Source organism: Uloborus diversus, chromosome 2 (genome assembly GCF_026930045.1).
Source record: "Uloborus diversus isolate 005 chromosome 2, Udiv.v.3.1, whole genome shotgun sequence".
NCBI classification, from domain to species: domain Eukaryota; kingdom Metazoa; phylum Arthropoda; class Arachnida; order Araneae; family Uloboridae; genus Uloborus; species Uloborus diversus.
In genome coordinates this window covers 142,931,335-142,948,391 of record NC_072732.1, presented here as the reverse complement: position 1 = coordinate 142,948,391, position 17,057 = coordinate 142,931,335, and the positions used below count along the sequence as shown (strand labels likewise).

Here is a 17,057-nt window from a genome sequence, read left to right as displayed (position 1 = left end):
TTCGAGAGGTCCTCTACAGCACAGATGCGTTGTAGATAGCGGACGCGGTCTTGAAGACACACGGAGCCATTTAATTGTCCATGGACACGACAAAAAAATAATAATAATAATGTTTTTAGTTTTGTAATTACAGGTTAAAATGAGATTTTTCTTGTTCTTCAGACTTGATGCTTCTTATACTTGAATTTGGGCATCTGTTTTCATTTATGAACAATAATAAAAGTAAATACATTGCATAAATTCGTTTGCTTTCTGGTAATTTAAGTATCCGTTATTAATATTTTTTTATTAATTAGTGTTAATTATTTATTCAATAATTTATTTTTTACTGTTTTTGTTCTCAAGAATCAATAAAATCAAGTCAATATGTTTGACGGCATATTGGGGTATGGTATGAAAATGGGACTTTTAACTATGGACCCTCCCCTTGCAAAATTTCTGTGTACGCCACTGATATATATATATATATATATATATATATATATATATATATATATATATATATATATATATATATATATATATATATATATATATATATATATATATATATATATATAAAATCTTTTCGACTATAGCAATTGCTTAGTGGACTTGCGAAGAAAAATTTCTCGTACGATTCAAGTTTAAAATCGTAGGTCTAGCGAAGCAAAAATATTTAGCTGCTTAACCTTCCTTCTAAAAATGTCTTGTTTAACCAACTGAAAATTTCACGTTTCATTTACGTTTTAGTTAAATACCTTTTTTTTTTCTTTTTTCTTTTTTTTTTTTTTTGTAAGCTGCGGCAAACAAAAGCGGACAAACAATTTTGAATATATATAAATAAAGAATTAACAAATTAACAAAATATAAGTAATTAGCGAACATTTTTTTCTAAAAAATAATTTTTTTCAAACTGCGATTTTTGCAACGATGCAAACGATTATTAAAATTTTGAGCAATGGGCATCAAATCTGCTGTCTTTCACTTACCCCATTCCTGCCGAAGCGATTACTTTAATACAGTCCAAACTTTTGTGTTGGTTAGTGCATGCCCAAGACTCTGAAATAGAAGCAATGTTGTAACTTTAAAATGCATTTGACAAGTCGAATTAACAAAAAAAAATGAAAAGAACAGAAAAAGTTACGTGGTACAATTTACGTCAATGAGAGGACATGTGAAGGCATCCCACACGAAATCTTATTAATGACTTGCAAGGAGTTATTAGGTACCTAACTCTTACGATAATGTCGTGTTTTGTGTCTTCACAGGTTATCAGACTTAATCTTATTTCTGAAATGCATTTTTTTGTAGGAAAGGGAAATGGCGACCAAAACCTTGACAATGGCCACAACAGGAGGACCATCTTGCAATGGTCGCCTAACCACAACAGAAACTATTCAAGTGATGTATCCACCTGGAGGAATCTTTGGCTGGAAGAAACGAACTCTATACCTTCTGCTCATTCTTCTGGTGTCTGTGGTGCTGATAGACATGATCCTCATTTTGTGGATCATCAAAATACTCGATCTTACTTCGGTAAGTGGCACAAAACCAAATTAAACTTACCATAACGGACATTTAATGCCACACGGTCATAATTTTAAAAAAAAGCAGTAAATTCAGAATTAAATGGGATTTACTTAGTTTTTCTTCCAAAATCCATACCTTTATGTGTGTTACTTCATGAATTATTCGAGAGTCAAATAATAGCCGAAGTTACATTATCAGAAACATACATACTATTGCACGAAAATGTACGTATATTTAAAAGCAATAATAAAACAAAAGATTATGGCTTTCATAAACGTTATTCAACATCAGATAAATTTGTAAAACAAAGGCTAAGTTGTACATTTTGGTTAAAAATTTTAAATACCTCGTATGAGAAAATAGCCGATTTCGAGTATGGTGCGATATATATAATTTGACTTAACATACTTTAATTGTTTGGTAGGAATGTGTTCTTTTTGCTTTAAAAGTTTTTGGAGAAAAAAGCATTTGAAAATTAATTCAAGGCAAGTGTAATAATTATAAGTTTGTCATAAAAAAATAAAACTCTAAGCAGGTTTAACTTAAAGTAAAAGTACTAGTCATAGGCATGTTTTTTTCTTCTTTTATAGATATCTTTTTATAAATTTTTATTTATATTTTATCAACGATGCAATTAACTTTTAACTATACCCAAAAATATCATTACAATAAAAGCAAATAAAAAATTTCTTTACATTTCAACCATTACTTTTACTTTAATATCCGCTTTTAAAAAATACTTATAAATCCCGTACCTAACCCAGAATTTTATTTTTCGAAAAAAAAAAAAAAACTATTGATATATCTCTCAGTACTGTGTCTGACACCGAAGACAAAAGAGACATATGTTCCCTCTCCATGAATCTCCAATTTCTCAGGGAAAAGCAATCACTTTAAAGACAATTCTTCCGCCAAATGGTAAGCTGATTAATGGACCGTGTTCGAAAGAAAAGCTTTCGCTTTTTTCCAACTACTTTAAGGAATTGTTGAAATCTAGTGATGTGATAAAATTCTGCGCTCCGTACAAGTTTTAAACAGTACGTTTATACTAGTGAAATGCTTGTAAAAACGACAGCTGTAAAGGTTTTCTTCTGATTTATTGCCATGTGATTGTTTTTATAAATAACTAGTGGTACCCGTACGGCTTTGCCTGTAGTAGAAAATTAAAAGATCATTTGGTTCGCCCGTTAATTTACAAATAACGGATGATAACTGTAATGGGATGATGAATTTCTTGCCAATCTGCTATGTTAATTTGCTCGCCCATGTTATGGTAATGTGCTTGCCCACGTTATGGTAAATTGCTCGTTAAAGTTATAATAATTTACGCGTCCATGGGATAATAATTTGATAGGTAAAACGTTCTTAAAATTGGAATAGAAAAAGAACAAAATCGAATTTTCGAAAAATCGCTTCAAAGTGCACACCTTCATGCTACATCCTACTAATCATTTTTTCTAATTTCGTGCCAATTTTCTTGAAAATTGGCCCAACGGTCTAAGTGCTATGCGAGTCATAGAGATCCAGACATCAGACAGAGAAACTTTCAGCTTTATTATTAGTAAAGATTAAATGTTTTCAGACTTTTTTTTGTGTGCAATCTCTTGTTTTTAATTGAACAGTTAATGAATGAGATATTGTTACAAGTCCGGCCATAATTCAGATGTTCATGGAAATGTGACTCAATTCGTATAAAATTGAAGCAAATTTCTTTACAATATTTATAAATAAGTCATTACAATTGCTAAAATTTTCAGCAATTCAGCAAATTTTGTAAAAGCACCGTCGTTACAACAACAAATGCAAATTTACTTGCAAATATAATAAAAGCATTATAGAAAAATTTCGGCAGAAGAACTGACTCCGAAAGGTTCTAGAAGCTCCTATTTATTCACTAGGAATAATACATTTAAACATTTCAGAAACCGAAAAAAAAGTATCTACTCAACTCGAAATGTCGCCGAACTTTGTCACATTTGGCAATTTCTCTTCAAAATTTGGTGCCGAAAAGTAGTTGCCGAAATTAGCTTGGTGATACAGCATCAATAACTCGCCCTAAATACATAACTCTATATTAACTGCTGGCTGAGCAAAAAAAAAAAAAAAAAACAAAAAAAAAAATCTTACTAGAAAAACATATAAGTTGGAAAAGAAATACTTCAGAAAAGTTTAGTTGCATAAAACGAAACAACACGAGAAAAAAGTCAAATCTTACAACATCTTTCTACTCCACAACTTCGTACCAGAAAAACATTAAACACTTGAAATCGAGAAATTTAAAAATATATAACATGCTATGGTCTCTTAGAAGCCTCTTTGATATCTCTACAAATAATCCACCCCAGTTTTGTTACGAGATCCACACAAGTTAAAAAACTATAAAATAAATTGAAAAATCCCAGAAAAAAAGAAGCGAAAACGGTAAAGAAAATCAAGCATTGAAACTGCCTCTTTTTTTTTCTAATGGCATTGCACTTTAATTTTGGAAAAATGTCCAGTATGTGAAGTAGAGAATGTTTCAAGTAAAATAAAAAAAAAAAAAATGCGTGGAAAAACACAAGACATCTTTATTACTTATTTGATATTTCCTTTAAAAAACTTGTTTAGTGATGCGATATAACCCACTCTCGTAATTGAGTCCCTACCTTGGTCCCCAATATATCTAACGATCATGTTCTATCTGAATGATCTCATTAATGTTGTACACTTCACTATTTAAGTGAAACCGACATCAGATACATTTAACAAATCGCATTTCAAAACCTTAGCAGACAAAAGTTGTTATTTAGTTTTGTGCGTCATTTTGGTAGTTGTCACTTGTTTTGTGTTTAGTTTGGTTTGCCATTTCATCATGAATAGACAACAGGACGGTGCAACACGCCACATAGCGGGTGTCACAATTGATTTATTGAAAGAAATTTGCGGTGAACGAATAATTTCGCTTAATGGACCCTTGAATTGGCCTGCGAGAGCATGCGATTTAACTAAGCTGGACTATTTGTTGTGGGGCTGTGTGAAGTCTCAGGTCTACACCGATAAGCCACAGACGATTGACGCCTTGGACAAGAACATTCGCCACATATCACTCACATACGGCCCACATTGCTGCAAAAAGTGATAGAAAATTGGACTTCCCGATTAGACGTTCTCCAAGCCAGCCGAAGTGGCCATATACCAGAAATCACATTTTAATAAAAATAATTATCTTTCGAATAAAGCCAAATTCATGGCGATTTCTATCATTTAACGGTGTTTTATTTGAACCTAAAGTTCTATACCTCAAAAAAAAAAAAAAAAACACCCATTATTACTGGATTGTCAGTTATGGGCGTATAAAATGAAAATGTTCCTACCAAATTCTTAGTGCTTTAAACTTTTAATCGTGCATAATAAATGAAGTGAAACGGTGCTTACATCTCAATTTAGAAAAAAAAATATGGAAATAGTCCTTTTTATCTCCCATGTACAGAATTGTTAACTCCATGTGTTTTGAATATGTTTGCAATGGAAGAAACTTAAAAACTTTGCGTTTCTTCCAGAAAGAAAAAACATTCTCATGTTTTTAAATAAATGATCCTGTTTTTTCATCCCTTTCAAGTAACTATCCTTCTTTTGTGAATGTAAGTAGTAATTCCATTTTGATCATATTTTATTAAAAATCTAGACGAAAAAAATGTCCCTACTGCGGGGAAACACATTTTGTCACACACATATCTCGCTAAGTATTTAACAAATATGGGTAATGAATAAAAAATGAATAGTATTCAAACAAAGTACGTAGTCAAATATAAATTAAATATTATTCCATCGTTTGTTGACACTTATCTTTTACTTCTACTTTATTTTTAGTAGGAAGTACGCAACAAAAAAAAAACAATATACTCTAAATAAACAATTTTATAATGAACAGTCAAATGACAGCTAAATGTATGAACAAATATTTCTAGAGGATTTGAAAATCCATTTGATAAAAGCTCATAATTTATCTGTTGATACTCTCCCTCACTTCCTTTAACAGGTCTCTAAATAAATTTATTTATTTATTAGATTGCCCCTCTTAAAAGAGATAACTGTAATGGGAACAGGGATTTTTGAAATTTATCGACATTAAGGGAATGGAGTTTACCTCCCCTTTATCGGTGGCGATACGCAATAGATAATTTAAAGTACCATTTTTTAACTGCTATTGTTTCGGGAGTTCACGCTCTTCTAGCGATTCGATTTTTAGATGGAATTGAGTAATCCGGGGAAATGTCAATTTCTTTCTACGCATTAAGTGAAAAAACTATTTTCCTATTCTTCTGCGTTTTTAATAATTGATAGAATCTACCCCTTTTCCGTCAGTGAGTAATGATTTTTTGAATATTAAGAAGTTTGTTTTATATTCGTAGCAGCAATGAAGATATTTTTCGTTATAATTTTAAGTTTTTACGAAAAGATATAGTTTTATAGAAAATATTAATTAATTTAGAGTTGAGCGCTCTTAATATGACCACGGTTAATATGAAATCACGGCTGAAACGAACATTATGTTTGTTAAGTTGGATTTGCTGTTTAATTACTTTGAAAACCTCACACATAAAAAGTGTTCACATTCAAATGAAAATTTTGGCTGAGACAAACGATAATTTTTAACCTCCGCACTGAAGATTTTCGTGACTGAATGCTGTAACTTTCCTTTTTACAAAATTATTTATCATTTTTTGACTTTTAAGAAGCCTTATTATGTATTGAGAAGTAATGTTGAATGTAATGTACAGAGAATAAGCCCAAACACGTGTACGTATGGACATTTTAATTTATTTCCATTGTAGAATCACAACCTGTCGCTTAATTGATGACTACCATTTTCTCTTTCCATTTTTTCAAAAAAATATCAAATTTTAAGATATGAATTAAAATTTTCTGCATATAACAATAATTAGATTACAATCTCTGTTTGCAGTAATAAATAGAAATTCAGTTTTAAGTTTTGGTAAAGATTTTTTCCTTTTCCACAATGTCATTTATATATTTATAGTTGTTACAAATAATGACTAATACGAATTAAGTCGTGCTTTTTTGCCATTTTGTTTAAACAGAGTTAAAATATAATTTAAAGATTGATAAAATTATTGTGACTGAAATTTCTATGTAAAACACTACTCTAGTTTTTGAAACTAGATTTGGCTCTTTGTTAAAATAAGGATACTTAATTTATAAAACATTACCCGGTTGAGATTGTTTCTCTTATGGTAAAAGCACGCTATAAATTTGGTATTATTTTGGTTTAGAAGAGTTATTGTTAATTTAACTCTTCTACAGAGAATTCATGTATTTTGAACTTCAGATCTTCTATTGCTCTTTAAGTGTTATTACATAGCAAAGCTGCTATAGACATAGCTATCGTTCCAACTAAGCAGAAAGTATTCTGAAATTATTTATTATTTTATAACTTATTTTATCCACTGCAACATGTCTCTTATCTGATTTTTTTTCTCTCTTAACTGAATTATTTTCACTTGAAAAATAAAAGTAGAAAAACAAAAACTTACGTAAACTTTTTTCCGATTTCTGAAAAGTTGTTGGCTTTTCAACACTAAAATATGAAAAGGAAACAAGTTTGTGACTCAAATGCTTTGTAACAAATACTTATATCAAAATTCAATTTCAAAATCACATTTAATGCTGATAGGTAATATCTTTTCAATTATGAATATCACTTTTGTAGGCATTATAGAAAGAGCTTTTTGGAGATGTGTTCTTTAGTATATAACTGACTATTTAATGCACTATATTTTTTTCGCTAGATTATCATAATAATTGTTTATGTAAATGATGTTTTTCACTTAATTTGAAAATAACTATGATTTAGAATTTTTTTAACATATAGTGGAACATATTTTTGTATGAAATCACCTTTTCTTCAATTTGTGGGTTAAAATAATTACTTCATTTAAAAAAAAGAGAAAAGTTGTTTTTTTTTTAAGTACACATACGTAAAAATGCGTGTGATTGTGTCATTAGAAAGAAAGTGAGCTTTGCTACAAGGAAAATAAAATTACAGTAGTGGGAGGGGGGAGTTTAAACAGCACAAATAGCAATAAATTATAGACAATTTGGATGTCAAGCCATCCGATGAAAGCTCACTGTTTTTTGCAACAAAACAGTGTCAATTGTAAAGCCCCGAAGCACGCGCCTGTAATTTATACCAAATTTGTAGGATCACAAATTTTTAACGTTATTTTTCCCGAATGTTACTTTTCTGCACTACGGAAATCATTCAATTCACAAAATAAATTTAAAACAAACCATATTCGAATAACATCAGCCAACAATTAATACAATTTAACATTGCAATACATACTCACGCTAAAAGTCATGAGAAATTGCTGTTGGAGGCTTTTGAAACGAAGTAGAAATTCATGTGTTGTCAAGACACAAAAGGTCATCAACTATCTCTACTTTTCAGCTGTCAGCCAGATGCTAGCAACTAATTAACACGTTCCCAAAAGCATTGTTTATTAGATGAGCTTTTCGGTCGCTCATTTGCATAAACTTCTCATTTAACCAGGCAATATTTCCAAGCGCTCTCGATTCGCATGGCTTGGAAAGTTGTGAAATTCAAATGTGTCAAAATGATGAAGACATAATTAGTGATATGAAAGTGGAAACCAAAGCAAAATTTGCCAGAAACTAAATTTTGCTGATATTTTTAATTGAATTATTTTAGCGAGTACTTGTAACAAATTACATAAACCAAGAATCAATAGCATTGCAATTAATATGTGATACTAAAAGTTCAGTATTATAATGCAAGTATATTTAGTGGAAACGAAAGAACAACGAAAACCAAAAATTTTGCCAGAAAAAAAAAATATTGCTAATTATTTTAATAAAATTTAATTAGCAAATAGATGTTACAATTACAATACCAAGAATCGATAGCATAAGGATTAAAATGTGACACTAAAATTCCAGTATCACAATGTAAGTCTTTTTACTGGTAACGAAAGAACAACTTTAAGTTAAAAAATATTAATATTTAGTATTATGTTTTTAAGTATATGGAAATTCAAATGTGTCAAATTGAAGAAGACGTAAGTAGTGATATGAAAGTGGAAACCAAAACAATAGCTTGCCAGAAAATTAATATTGTTATTAATTTTAATTGAACTATTATTGGCGAGTATTTGTAACAATTACATCCACCAAGAATCAGAAGCATTGCAATTAATATGTGGTACTAAAAGTTCAGTATTACAATGCAAGTAGATTATTATTAGAATTAGCGAGTATTTGCAACAATTACATCCACAATAGCATAGCAATTTAAATGCGATGCTAAAAGTTCAATGTTACAATGCAAGTCTATTGACTGGCAACGTAAAAAAAGAACAAAAACCAAAGCAAAAGTTTTGCCAAAGAATGAATATTACTATTAATTTTAATTCAATTAGAATTGGCGAGTATTTTTAGCAATTACATCAATCAAAAATCAGTAACGCAGCATTTAAAATGTAATACTAAACTTTCAGTATTATATAACACAAATCAACCGACTGGTACAGTAAGGGCAACTTTAAGTTACATATAAAGATTTCCCTTTTGTCAGATAGATTTTCATCCATAAGCTCACTTCTTTTTATATTAAAAACTAGATTATTTGTAACCTCGCAACACGTATGCACTAAGCAACAAATTTGTGCTATTAAAAATCGTTATTTCTTCTTTTACTTTTCAAGTACAAATGTGTTTATTAAACTGCATTTAGTACTTTTTGTTTTTGAGTACATTGAAATTATGACCAAACAATAGTTACACTTTTTTCTGTGTATTTAAATCTAAAAACTCACACTCGTTGCATAGAAAAGGTTTTTTTTTTTTTTTTTTTAAATCCCGAAGCACAAGTTTGCAATCAGGTGCTACTTTATTCCAATTTCAATGCTGTGTCTTCCTGTTATTATTTTGTTGCATAAAGCATTTATTCATTTCGTATTAATTTCAAATAGTTCAATTTCTTAACTCCTCAATTACTGCAAATAAATCTTCTTTAATACCACACTGTTAGCAAAAAAAAAAACATTTTTCACGCCAGTGAAAGGTCTGCATTCGTGCAATTTTAGCAATTTAGGAAACTTTTTTGCGGAGATACTTGATTTTGCGGGAAGATAGGTGAAAACCTCTGAAATCCCGAAACGTTCCACGGAAATAACCAGTAACGTTTCGGATTTTTTTTTTTTTTTTTACAGTGTACAGGTGGTCAAATCGCTTTCTGTTTCACCTAACCCGTGCAACCTGTCGTTGAAAAGGCAAAGTGATCTTTCATTTAACACTACTTACCTATACGAATCCGGATTTTTCACCTAAGCAGCTAACAAAACTAACTACCGAAGCTGCCTAGATGTTGAACCTGAGATTATACTACAGCTTTGAAAAATTGAACACAATTGTACCATCTAAATAAAACCTTACTCCTAACATTAATTCGATATTCAATTTTAATCTCTTGTTACTGTTTGACCATGGATTATAAGGAATTGGGACGGAGTTGTAACGTCCAGTTGAGGGAGAAAAGAAAAAAAAAATGCGCGTGTTCCGCTCACTTGAATGTGACTCTGCTTAATTTAGAGTCTAACATACATCTGCAAAAGCTGACATCCCTAAAAAGTAATAAATGCGTCCATGTCCGTCTGTAAACCGAATGTTTTCCTTTCCATGCAATCCGTGTTCAGACTGTACTTTGATTTCTGTTTCTTCAATTAAATTTCTTTAATCCGAAACTTGTAAGTGAAGTTAAATATTGTAAACTATACCACAGTGTTGTTTTTAAAGAGCGGTATACCACTCCAATTAGAAATAGTCAATTAACTGCAAATATCTATACAACCATGAAATTGAATATTGGTGCACAAAAGTGGCCCGCTGGCTATAAAGTCTGCGAAGCCCTGCTTTATATTCTATCTTAAATCATGACTGATATTAAAACAATCAATTTATGACAGGAAGGTCCAGGAAAGATTCGTATATCACAGAGTGGACTGCAAGTTGATAGTGATGCTGAATTTATCGACACTCTCAGTGCAAGACAGATAATTGCACAACAGGTAATGACACAATTTATGATATTACTTTTTGCATTTTTGAATTTACTAAGGGGCAACTCTAAGGTAATAGACGTAACAGTTGTTGCAAAAACTGCCCTACAGACTCCAAATATATTAGCTTCTTAGTAAAAAATATTTTTAAAAAAATTTAGAAAGTTAAAAAATAGAAAAGTTATTTTTTTTTTCTTTTCTTTTCATTTTTCTTTTTTTTTTTTTACTTTTTTTTCTTTAACTTTTTTTTACTTCAATTTCATAGTAGTTTTTTGTTTCGTTTCATGAACTTTGAAGAACGTCAACTCTTATTTCTCTGAAATTGAATTAAACTTTGAAGATTTTCTTAAACAATGTGTAAAATTGTTTTTGCTCCGTAACATGCGTATCTCAGACGATATATCGGTTACTAAGCCAAAAATAATGTTTCTTGGCGCTATCAAAATTTAATTGCATTTTATAAAAGTATAATCTATATTCTTCATATGCAATTTATGCAATTATACAAGAGTAAAATTTTTGAACTCTTTGAAGTGTGATGTGTACAAGTAATAAATCTAAAGTCAATCTTCATCTTCAGTAAGCAGTAATGAGATCGCGTTTAAAAATTCAAACTTGATTTACGGGTAAAATGATTGTACAGAAATAATAAAGTTCACCAAGTTTGGCAACTATTAATCAACGAAAATGGTTAGTTCTACAGCATGAGCTAAATTTGCGACTTGTGTGTAAACTGTAGTGTGTTAAACCGTAATGTTTAAAGCTCGATATTTCTACAAATAACAACAATCGATACATAAAGTTGCCTAAAGTGGCACGAAAAATGGCTAAATTCTCCATATCCATTGATAACGGGATATAGCTGCAAGTGTAATTTAAAAAACTACCTAACGGGGTGCGAAAATATACTGTTTATAAAATGTTGCTCAAAGGAAATTCATTAAAAATCTGCTTCAGTTTTTGTTTATTTTTTCTTTTTCTTTTTTTTTTATTTTGATCCTTATCTCAAAAAGTTTCTAGTTCTGAAAATATTTAGACAATTTTCAATTCAGTTCTTGACACTACCACAGCTAGAATATACCTTCTAAGGTGAGGGTTTGCTCACAACAGTCCAAAAAAGGCAATATTAGAATCGACAGTACGTATAAAAACAAAAGACTTTGGGGGGTAATACCAGTTCTGCTATCGCTAATAAAAGTCTACACTCTCAATTAAAGCAAGCATAAGTAATCGAAAGTTTTTTTATCCTAAAAAAATCGTCAACTCTGTAAAAATTGTTCTTTCCTCCAAATATTTTTATCCCAATGGGGTCGTTTCCAAAATTTTTAAAGTATTTTTTTCTTCTGAAAGAGCATGCTTAAAAACATAGAATCTGACCGTTTTTTAAATAATTTATTTAAGTTTAATATCTTTAAAAAATTACTTAAATCGGTGCGCTTTCATTGTTTACACTTCTGTTGTGTGACATCACAAATGGTGAAAGGCCATTCAATGTTGCCATTCACAGAACAAAATATTTAATTCGCTTCTTTACTCACGTGTATTGCCAACGATATGGTTGATAGCAAGCGTAGAGCGCAATTGTAATTCGCTTCTTGATTATCATAACGTGGAAACGTGGTAGAAATATGCGCCAAATTGCATCATTTGTGACGTCATAAAGACCACGTCTTGTTTGGAAAATCGGACATTTTAAAAAATTAATTTAAAAAAAACTGTTAGGAAAATGAAAGTATTTTCTGGGTCCATGTAATTTCTTTTTGCTCATTCTATCCATTTCAGTGACTAAAAGTAGTAGTTTTGACTGAAGGAAACCACCCCATTGCAGCACTGGATATGTAATTTGCGGTTTTTAACTCATGAATTAATTTCTTCTAATAAAGTTCTAAGAAAATTTCTCTTAGACTTAAATAATATCACATAAAATTTGCTCTTATGCGGATTTCTAAAAGTTACACGCAAGTTGACACACAATCTAGATTTTTAGAGATTTATTCCAAGTTTATTACGATTTACAATAATTCTCGTTTTATTCTTATAATTTTTATGCAACAAAAAATGGTTTTTTGTTGGATTTTGTCTTTTATATCATTATTTTACAATTCAATTATGAATTAAAAAAAACGATAAATATTGTTTATTTTTTAAATAAATAAAGTACTAAAAATAACACTTTAAAATTAACGACAAAAAAAAAAAAAAAAACAAGATCTGGAAACCTCAAAAATGACATCGAGACGAAAAAAATCTTTCCCTTTCAAACTTTGAAGGAACTAACCAGGTAGTAGTCCGCAGATAATGAGCTCAAAGATATAAATTCCCCTAAGACATAGTATGCTTCAAGTTTTGTGGCGCGTAAAATTGTGCACTGAGCTTTTGCAAAATGTGAAAATAATTATAAAGGCTTAAATTTCGCATTTTCAAGGCCTGCGGTGAACATTAATCAGGCAATTTGTTATCTTTTCGGTGAGGGAAATAAAGAAAAAAAAACCTGGCTGTTCGGCTAGAAATACAAATAGCACAAAATTTATTGCTACGTTATCATTAATGAGACGTGATTTTATTAAGGGCAATCATATTGTTTTTTACTTTGTGTTGTTTTGTTTTATTATATATTATTTTATTTCATGATTTTTAATTCGTTACTTCATTTTTGAACTTTTCTCTTATTCAACCGTATTATTTAACCTTTCCTTTTATTATAACGAGATGTAACGACAGATAGTATTGACAAGCAGTATGCATCACTTTCTAATTACTGCTAGAACTAACGGTCCTAATACGGATTAACGCCCGTTGTGTCACATTGTATTGGGGGGTGAGTACTTTAATGAGGGGGATTTTTACTTTTAGAAAGCTGCATTCTCAACTTTAGTTTAGTTATTATTTAACTTATTTTCAGTGTACATTTCTGGTTATTTTTTGAAATAGCCGTAGTTTAGAACTTTCTTCTCGCGTTGAAAACTCTTTATGTTGATTTGAAATCACATGTGTTATCAAATAGTAGTGTAAAACAATTTCATCAATAAAAAAAGGAAAAGAAATAAATGTTTTTTTTAACTTAAAGTATAAACCAATAAAAGTATGTACATATACCATATGCATTATTTCTCAAAGATGATCCTTTGTCGAAACACCATAATAAGTTGTTGAACATCACAAGTAAAGCATCGTATTAAATATTTTTTCAGCAACTTTGGCAAGAAATAAACAGACGAATCATATTTTTGCTGTTTTGACGAAAAAACGTTTTTATTTTGTGTTTTATTAAGCATTGCTTTGATGCTTATCAATCCGAAAGGCAGGCTCATTGATTCAGTTGGGTAGAGCGTCGTGCTGCTATTGCGAAGATCGTGAGCTCGAATCCTCACTGGCTAAAAAAAGGCCTTTTTTTTTTTTTTTTTCTACTGCAGAATCCTGATAGAAAATTCCGTAACTATATTATTTATATGCAATAGGGGGCTCCACGTTCTGCGCGTTTTGCTCTCCAACCCCCGTTCGCCTTTTGCGGTGACTCAATGCCACCTACAGCGGGTGACAATTTATGGTTTTAATGCTCTTACCCCTGACTGTCCGGCCTCTTACCCCTGAATGCCCGGCCCCTTAAAGTTTACAGGGCTGAGACATAGCAGAATGGCTTTCCTTGAATGTCCTATGCTCAACGATACCAGTATTGACCAGTCCGGAGGAGATGACGTTAAAGACACACAGACGTCACAGGTTTAAATAGGATTTTGCAGGATTTTTAACCACACTTATATTGTTGTTAAAATCATTTTGGAATGATAACTACATATTTACCATATTTTTTTTTTCCTCATTGTAAACTTCTATTATGAACTCAAAACTTATTGATTTAAAAAAGCATGGTTTTTTTTTTTTTTTTTTGAATCTGCGTGTACTTGAAAAAATTTTATTGGAACGTTAATATCTTCTCTTATTAAAAACGCCTTCAAACGTCCTTAAATAATTTAACCGCTCTAGCTGTATTTTTAACTCAAGATACTGAATTTATTGTGCTTATTCTATTCAATGCATTAAAAAACAAAAATTATTAAAAAATTTTATTTGTTTTGTTTCCTTCTGTACAATATATCATTCCTTAAAGATTGATACTTGAAGAAATGATACTGGTGAAGAAAAAAAAATTTTATGTATAGAAACAGTAAGTTTAAAATTCTTAGTTATTTAAATTTCATGTGCGTTATTTTTGTAATAGAAAGTAAAAGTTTAAAATTTATACAACAATATTCATCAATTAATTACATCTTTAAATTCTAAAATGTCTTGCGGTTTTTGTTTTTTCCATTTTAAGTTCTTTTAAGTTTTAAATTTAATAGGCTAAGTCTTATAAATTCGGTCAGTTAAAATATTTTTTTCTGAATGCATGATGAAATAGCTGCTACTCAAAGTAACATTTTTTTCTTTTGCACAGCATCATTCCTTGAAAATAGAATCTTCAAGAAATGTAACTCTGATGGCAGCGGATGAGCGTGGCTTCTTCACCAATATTTTAAGTCTTGGTAATTGTCAAAACAATCATTTTCTTTTTAAATATTTCTTGATTATACACTTTGTCTGGGCTTAATTAGCGTAGAATCTCAAAGGCCAATGGTCTTTTACAATTTTGTATGACATTTTACGTATTAGAAGCAATTCAGACCATTTATATATGAAAATAAGTTATGAAGACCATATGAGAAGGCACCCACTCCTCTTTTGCCAGAAATTAAGCACTTCGCTTTCTGTGTGCATACTATTATTATTAAATAAATGCAAATACTATACCATCCTGTTAAGTAACTGTGCTGTAAAAGATATTAAAAATTCGTAAGGAATGCCTCTGCTTCAAAAATAAAGTTTCCGGTTTTGAAAAAAAAAAGACATTTGGTTATTTTTGAATAAATCTTTTTAAAATTCAAACTGGTCTCTGTTTTTTAACTGTAACACGACCTCTACCCATGAATTTTTAACGGCACTATAGTTGTTTTGCATACGCATGTCAAACCAGCTTAAATCATGTCGTCGAGCTCGCATTGAACTAACAAATTTTCTTCATCACCGTTGAAGAATATTCCTACATAAATATTATTTTAGTTTTGGAAGCCGATGGTAGATCCTGGGTTCCAAGTGCAACACACTATTTAATAAAAGCAAAATACCTTTGGGGTTGCTTTCGGCACTTTTGCACCAGTCATAAAGCTCTTCCGTAAGTTTACTCAGAGTTTCTAATCAGCTTAATGCTTTTAGGATTCAAAATTCAAATGACTAACTGCATCTTTCATCAGACGATTCGAACCTAAATCGAATGTTCTTAAATCAACAAAAAGCTTCTTTCTATGATTCAGGTACTAATTAGGGTGAACACACCGTTATTGCCATCAACGGTATCACGGATTTATCCCCAAGATGGGATTGCGTGAACGCCTCCTCTTCAAGAAGCAGCTCAATCGATTTACGATTCCAGACGCTGTGGGTTCAGATAGTACCTGGTCCGGAGGTTTCTGATGCCTGCTTAATTTACCACCCCAAAACCGCTTACTAGATACAAACGTAGTCAACAATCTGTGGTTGATGGAATATCGGGATTCAGGACGACCAATGCCGCACAACAGGAAGGACCCGGTGGTTCAGGTGACTGACGAAGATCCGAGTCATCTGGCGAATAAGACCGTAACCCAACATCTTGCTTTGTGGTAGTTTCAGTCAAAAGTTCCATTACGAATGGCAGCAAAGTCAAAATAGACGTTTGCACGGCCATATTCACCAACCGAGTTAAACCTCAGTCCGCCACACAAACAGCTGATTGAAGCATTCTGAATGGTTGAAGAAGGCTTTGATCGACGGTTTGGGTGTCCGGCTGAGGCTCAATTCGGCTGGTGAAAGGTGCCAACAAGCTCTCGAACAGTTTCCTTATTCCTCCAGAAAGCACAGCTTAATTTTGAGAGTACCGTCCTGATAATGTTTGCAAACGCAAGGGAGAAGGATTGCTGCTCTAGCGCTGTTTTAGTTAAACATATTGATGAAATAAGATACTTGAGTTTGTAAAATGCTTAAAATATCTCAACAACACTTTTATCAATCACAGTAAATATATTAATGCATTATGTCTTCTATATCTGTAGGAGAAGCCGGTTTGCAGTCGATTGGAAACTATTTTACTGTTCTCAGCACATTGGGGCACGAACTCCTGCACGTGGATTCTCAAGAAATGGTCGTCGCTGCTAATCACATGGTAGTGTCTGGTAAATGGGTGTTACGATTCTTTTGCATATTTTTTTTTGCAAATTACAGTCACAATATAGACCAAAGTAAAAGAATGAAAACATATTTTTTTAAAGTTACATTATTACCTTCTCAATTTTACTCATATTGCTTTTCTAAATTAAGAGTGTCAATAGTTTTAATTATTTTCCTTTGCAATAGTATTGTCATCATCTAATAACACTGAAACTACCTTTTGTTTAG

General features: G+C 31.2%; 1 protein-coding gene across 1 annotated transcript in view; it reads left to right on the top strand.

Moving 5' to 3' along the window:
• Positions 1-17,057, top strand: part of LOC129217381 (delta-sarcoglycan-like) — a 63,165-nt gene that overhangs the window by 34,580 nt on the left and 11,528 nt on the right. Inside the window, exons 2-5 of the mRNA XM_054851673.1 lie at positions 1,294-1,518; positions 10,497-10,598; positions 15,025-15,112; positions 16,715-16,834. Of these exons, the coding sequence (XP_054707648.1) occupies positions 1,303-1,518; positions 10,497-10,598; positions 15,025-15,112; positions 16,715-16,834 (526 nt within the window). The 5' untranslated portion in view covers positions 1,294-1,302. The remainder of the gene's footprint in view (positions 1-1,293; positions 1,519-10,496; positions 10,599-15,024; positions 15,113-16,714; positions 16,835-17,057) is intronic.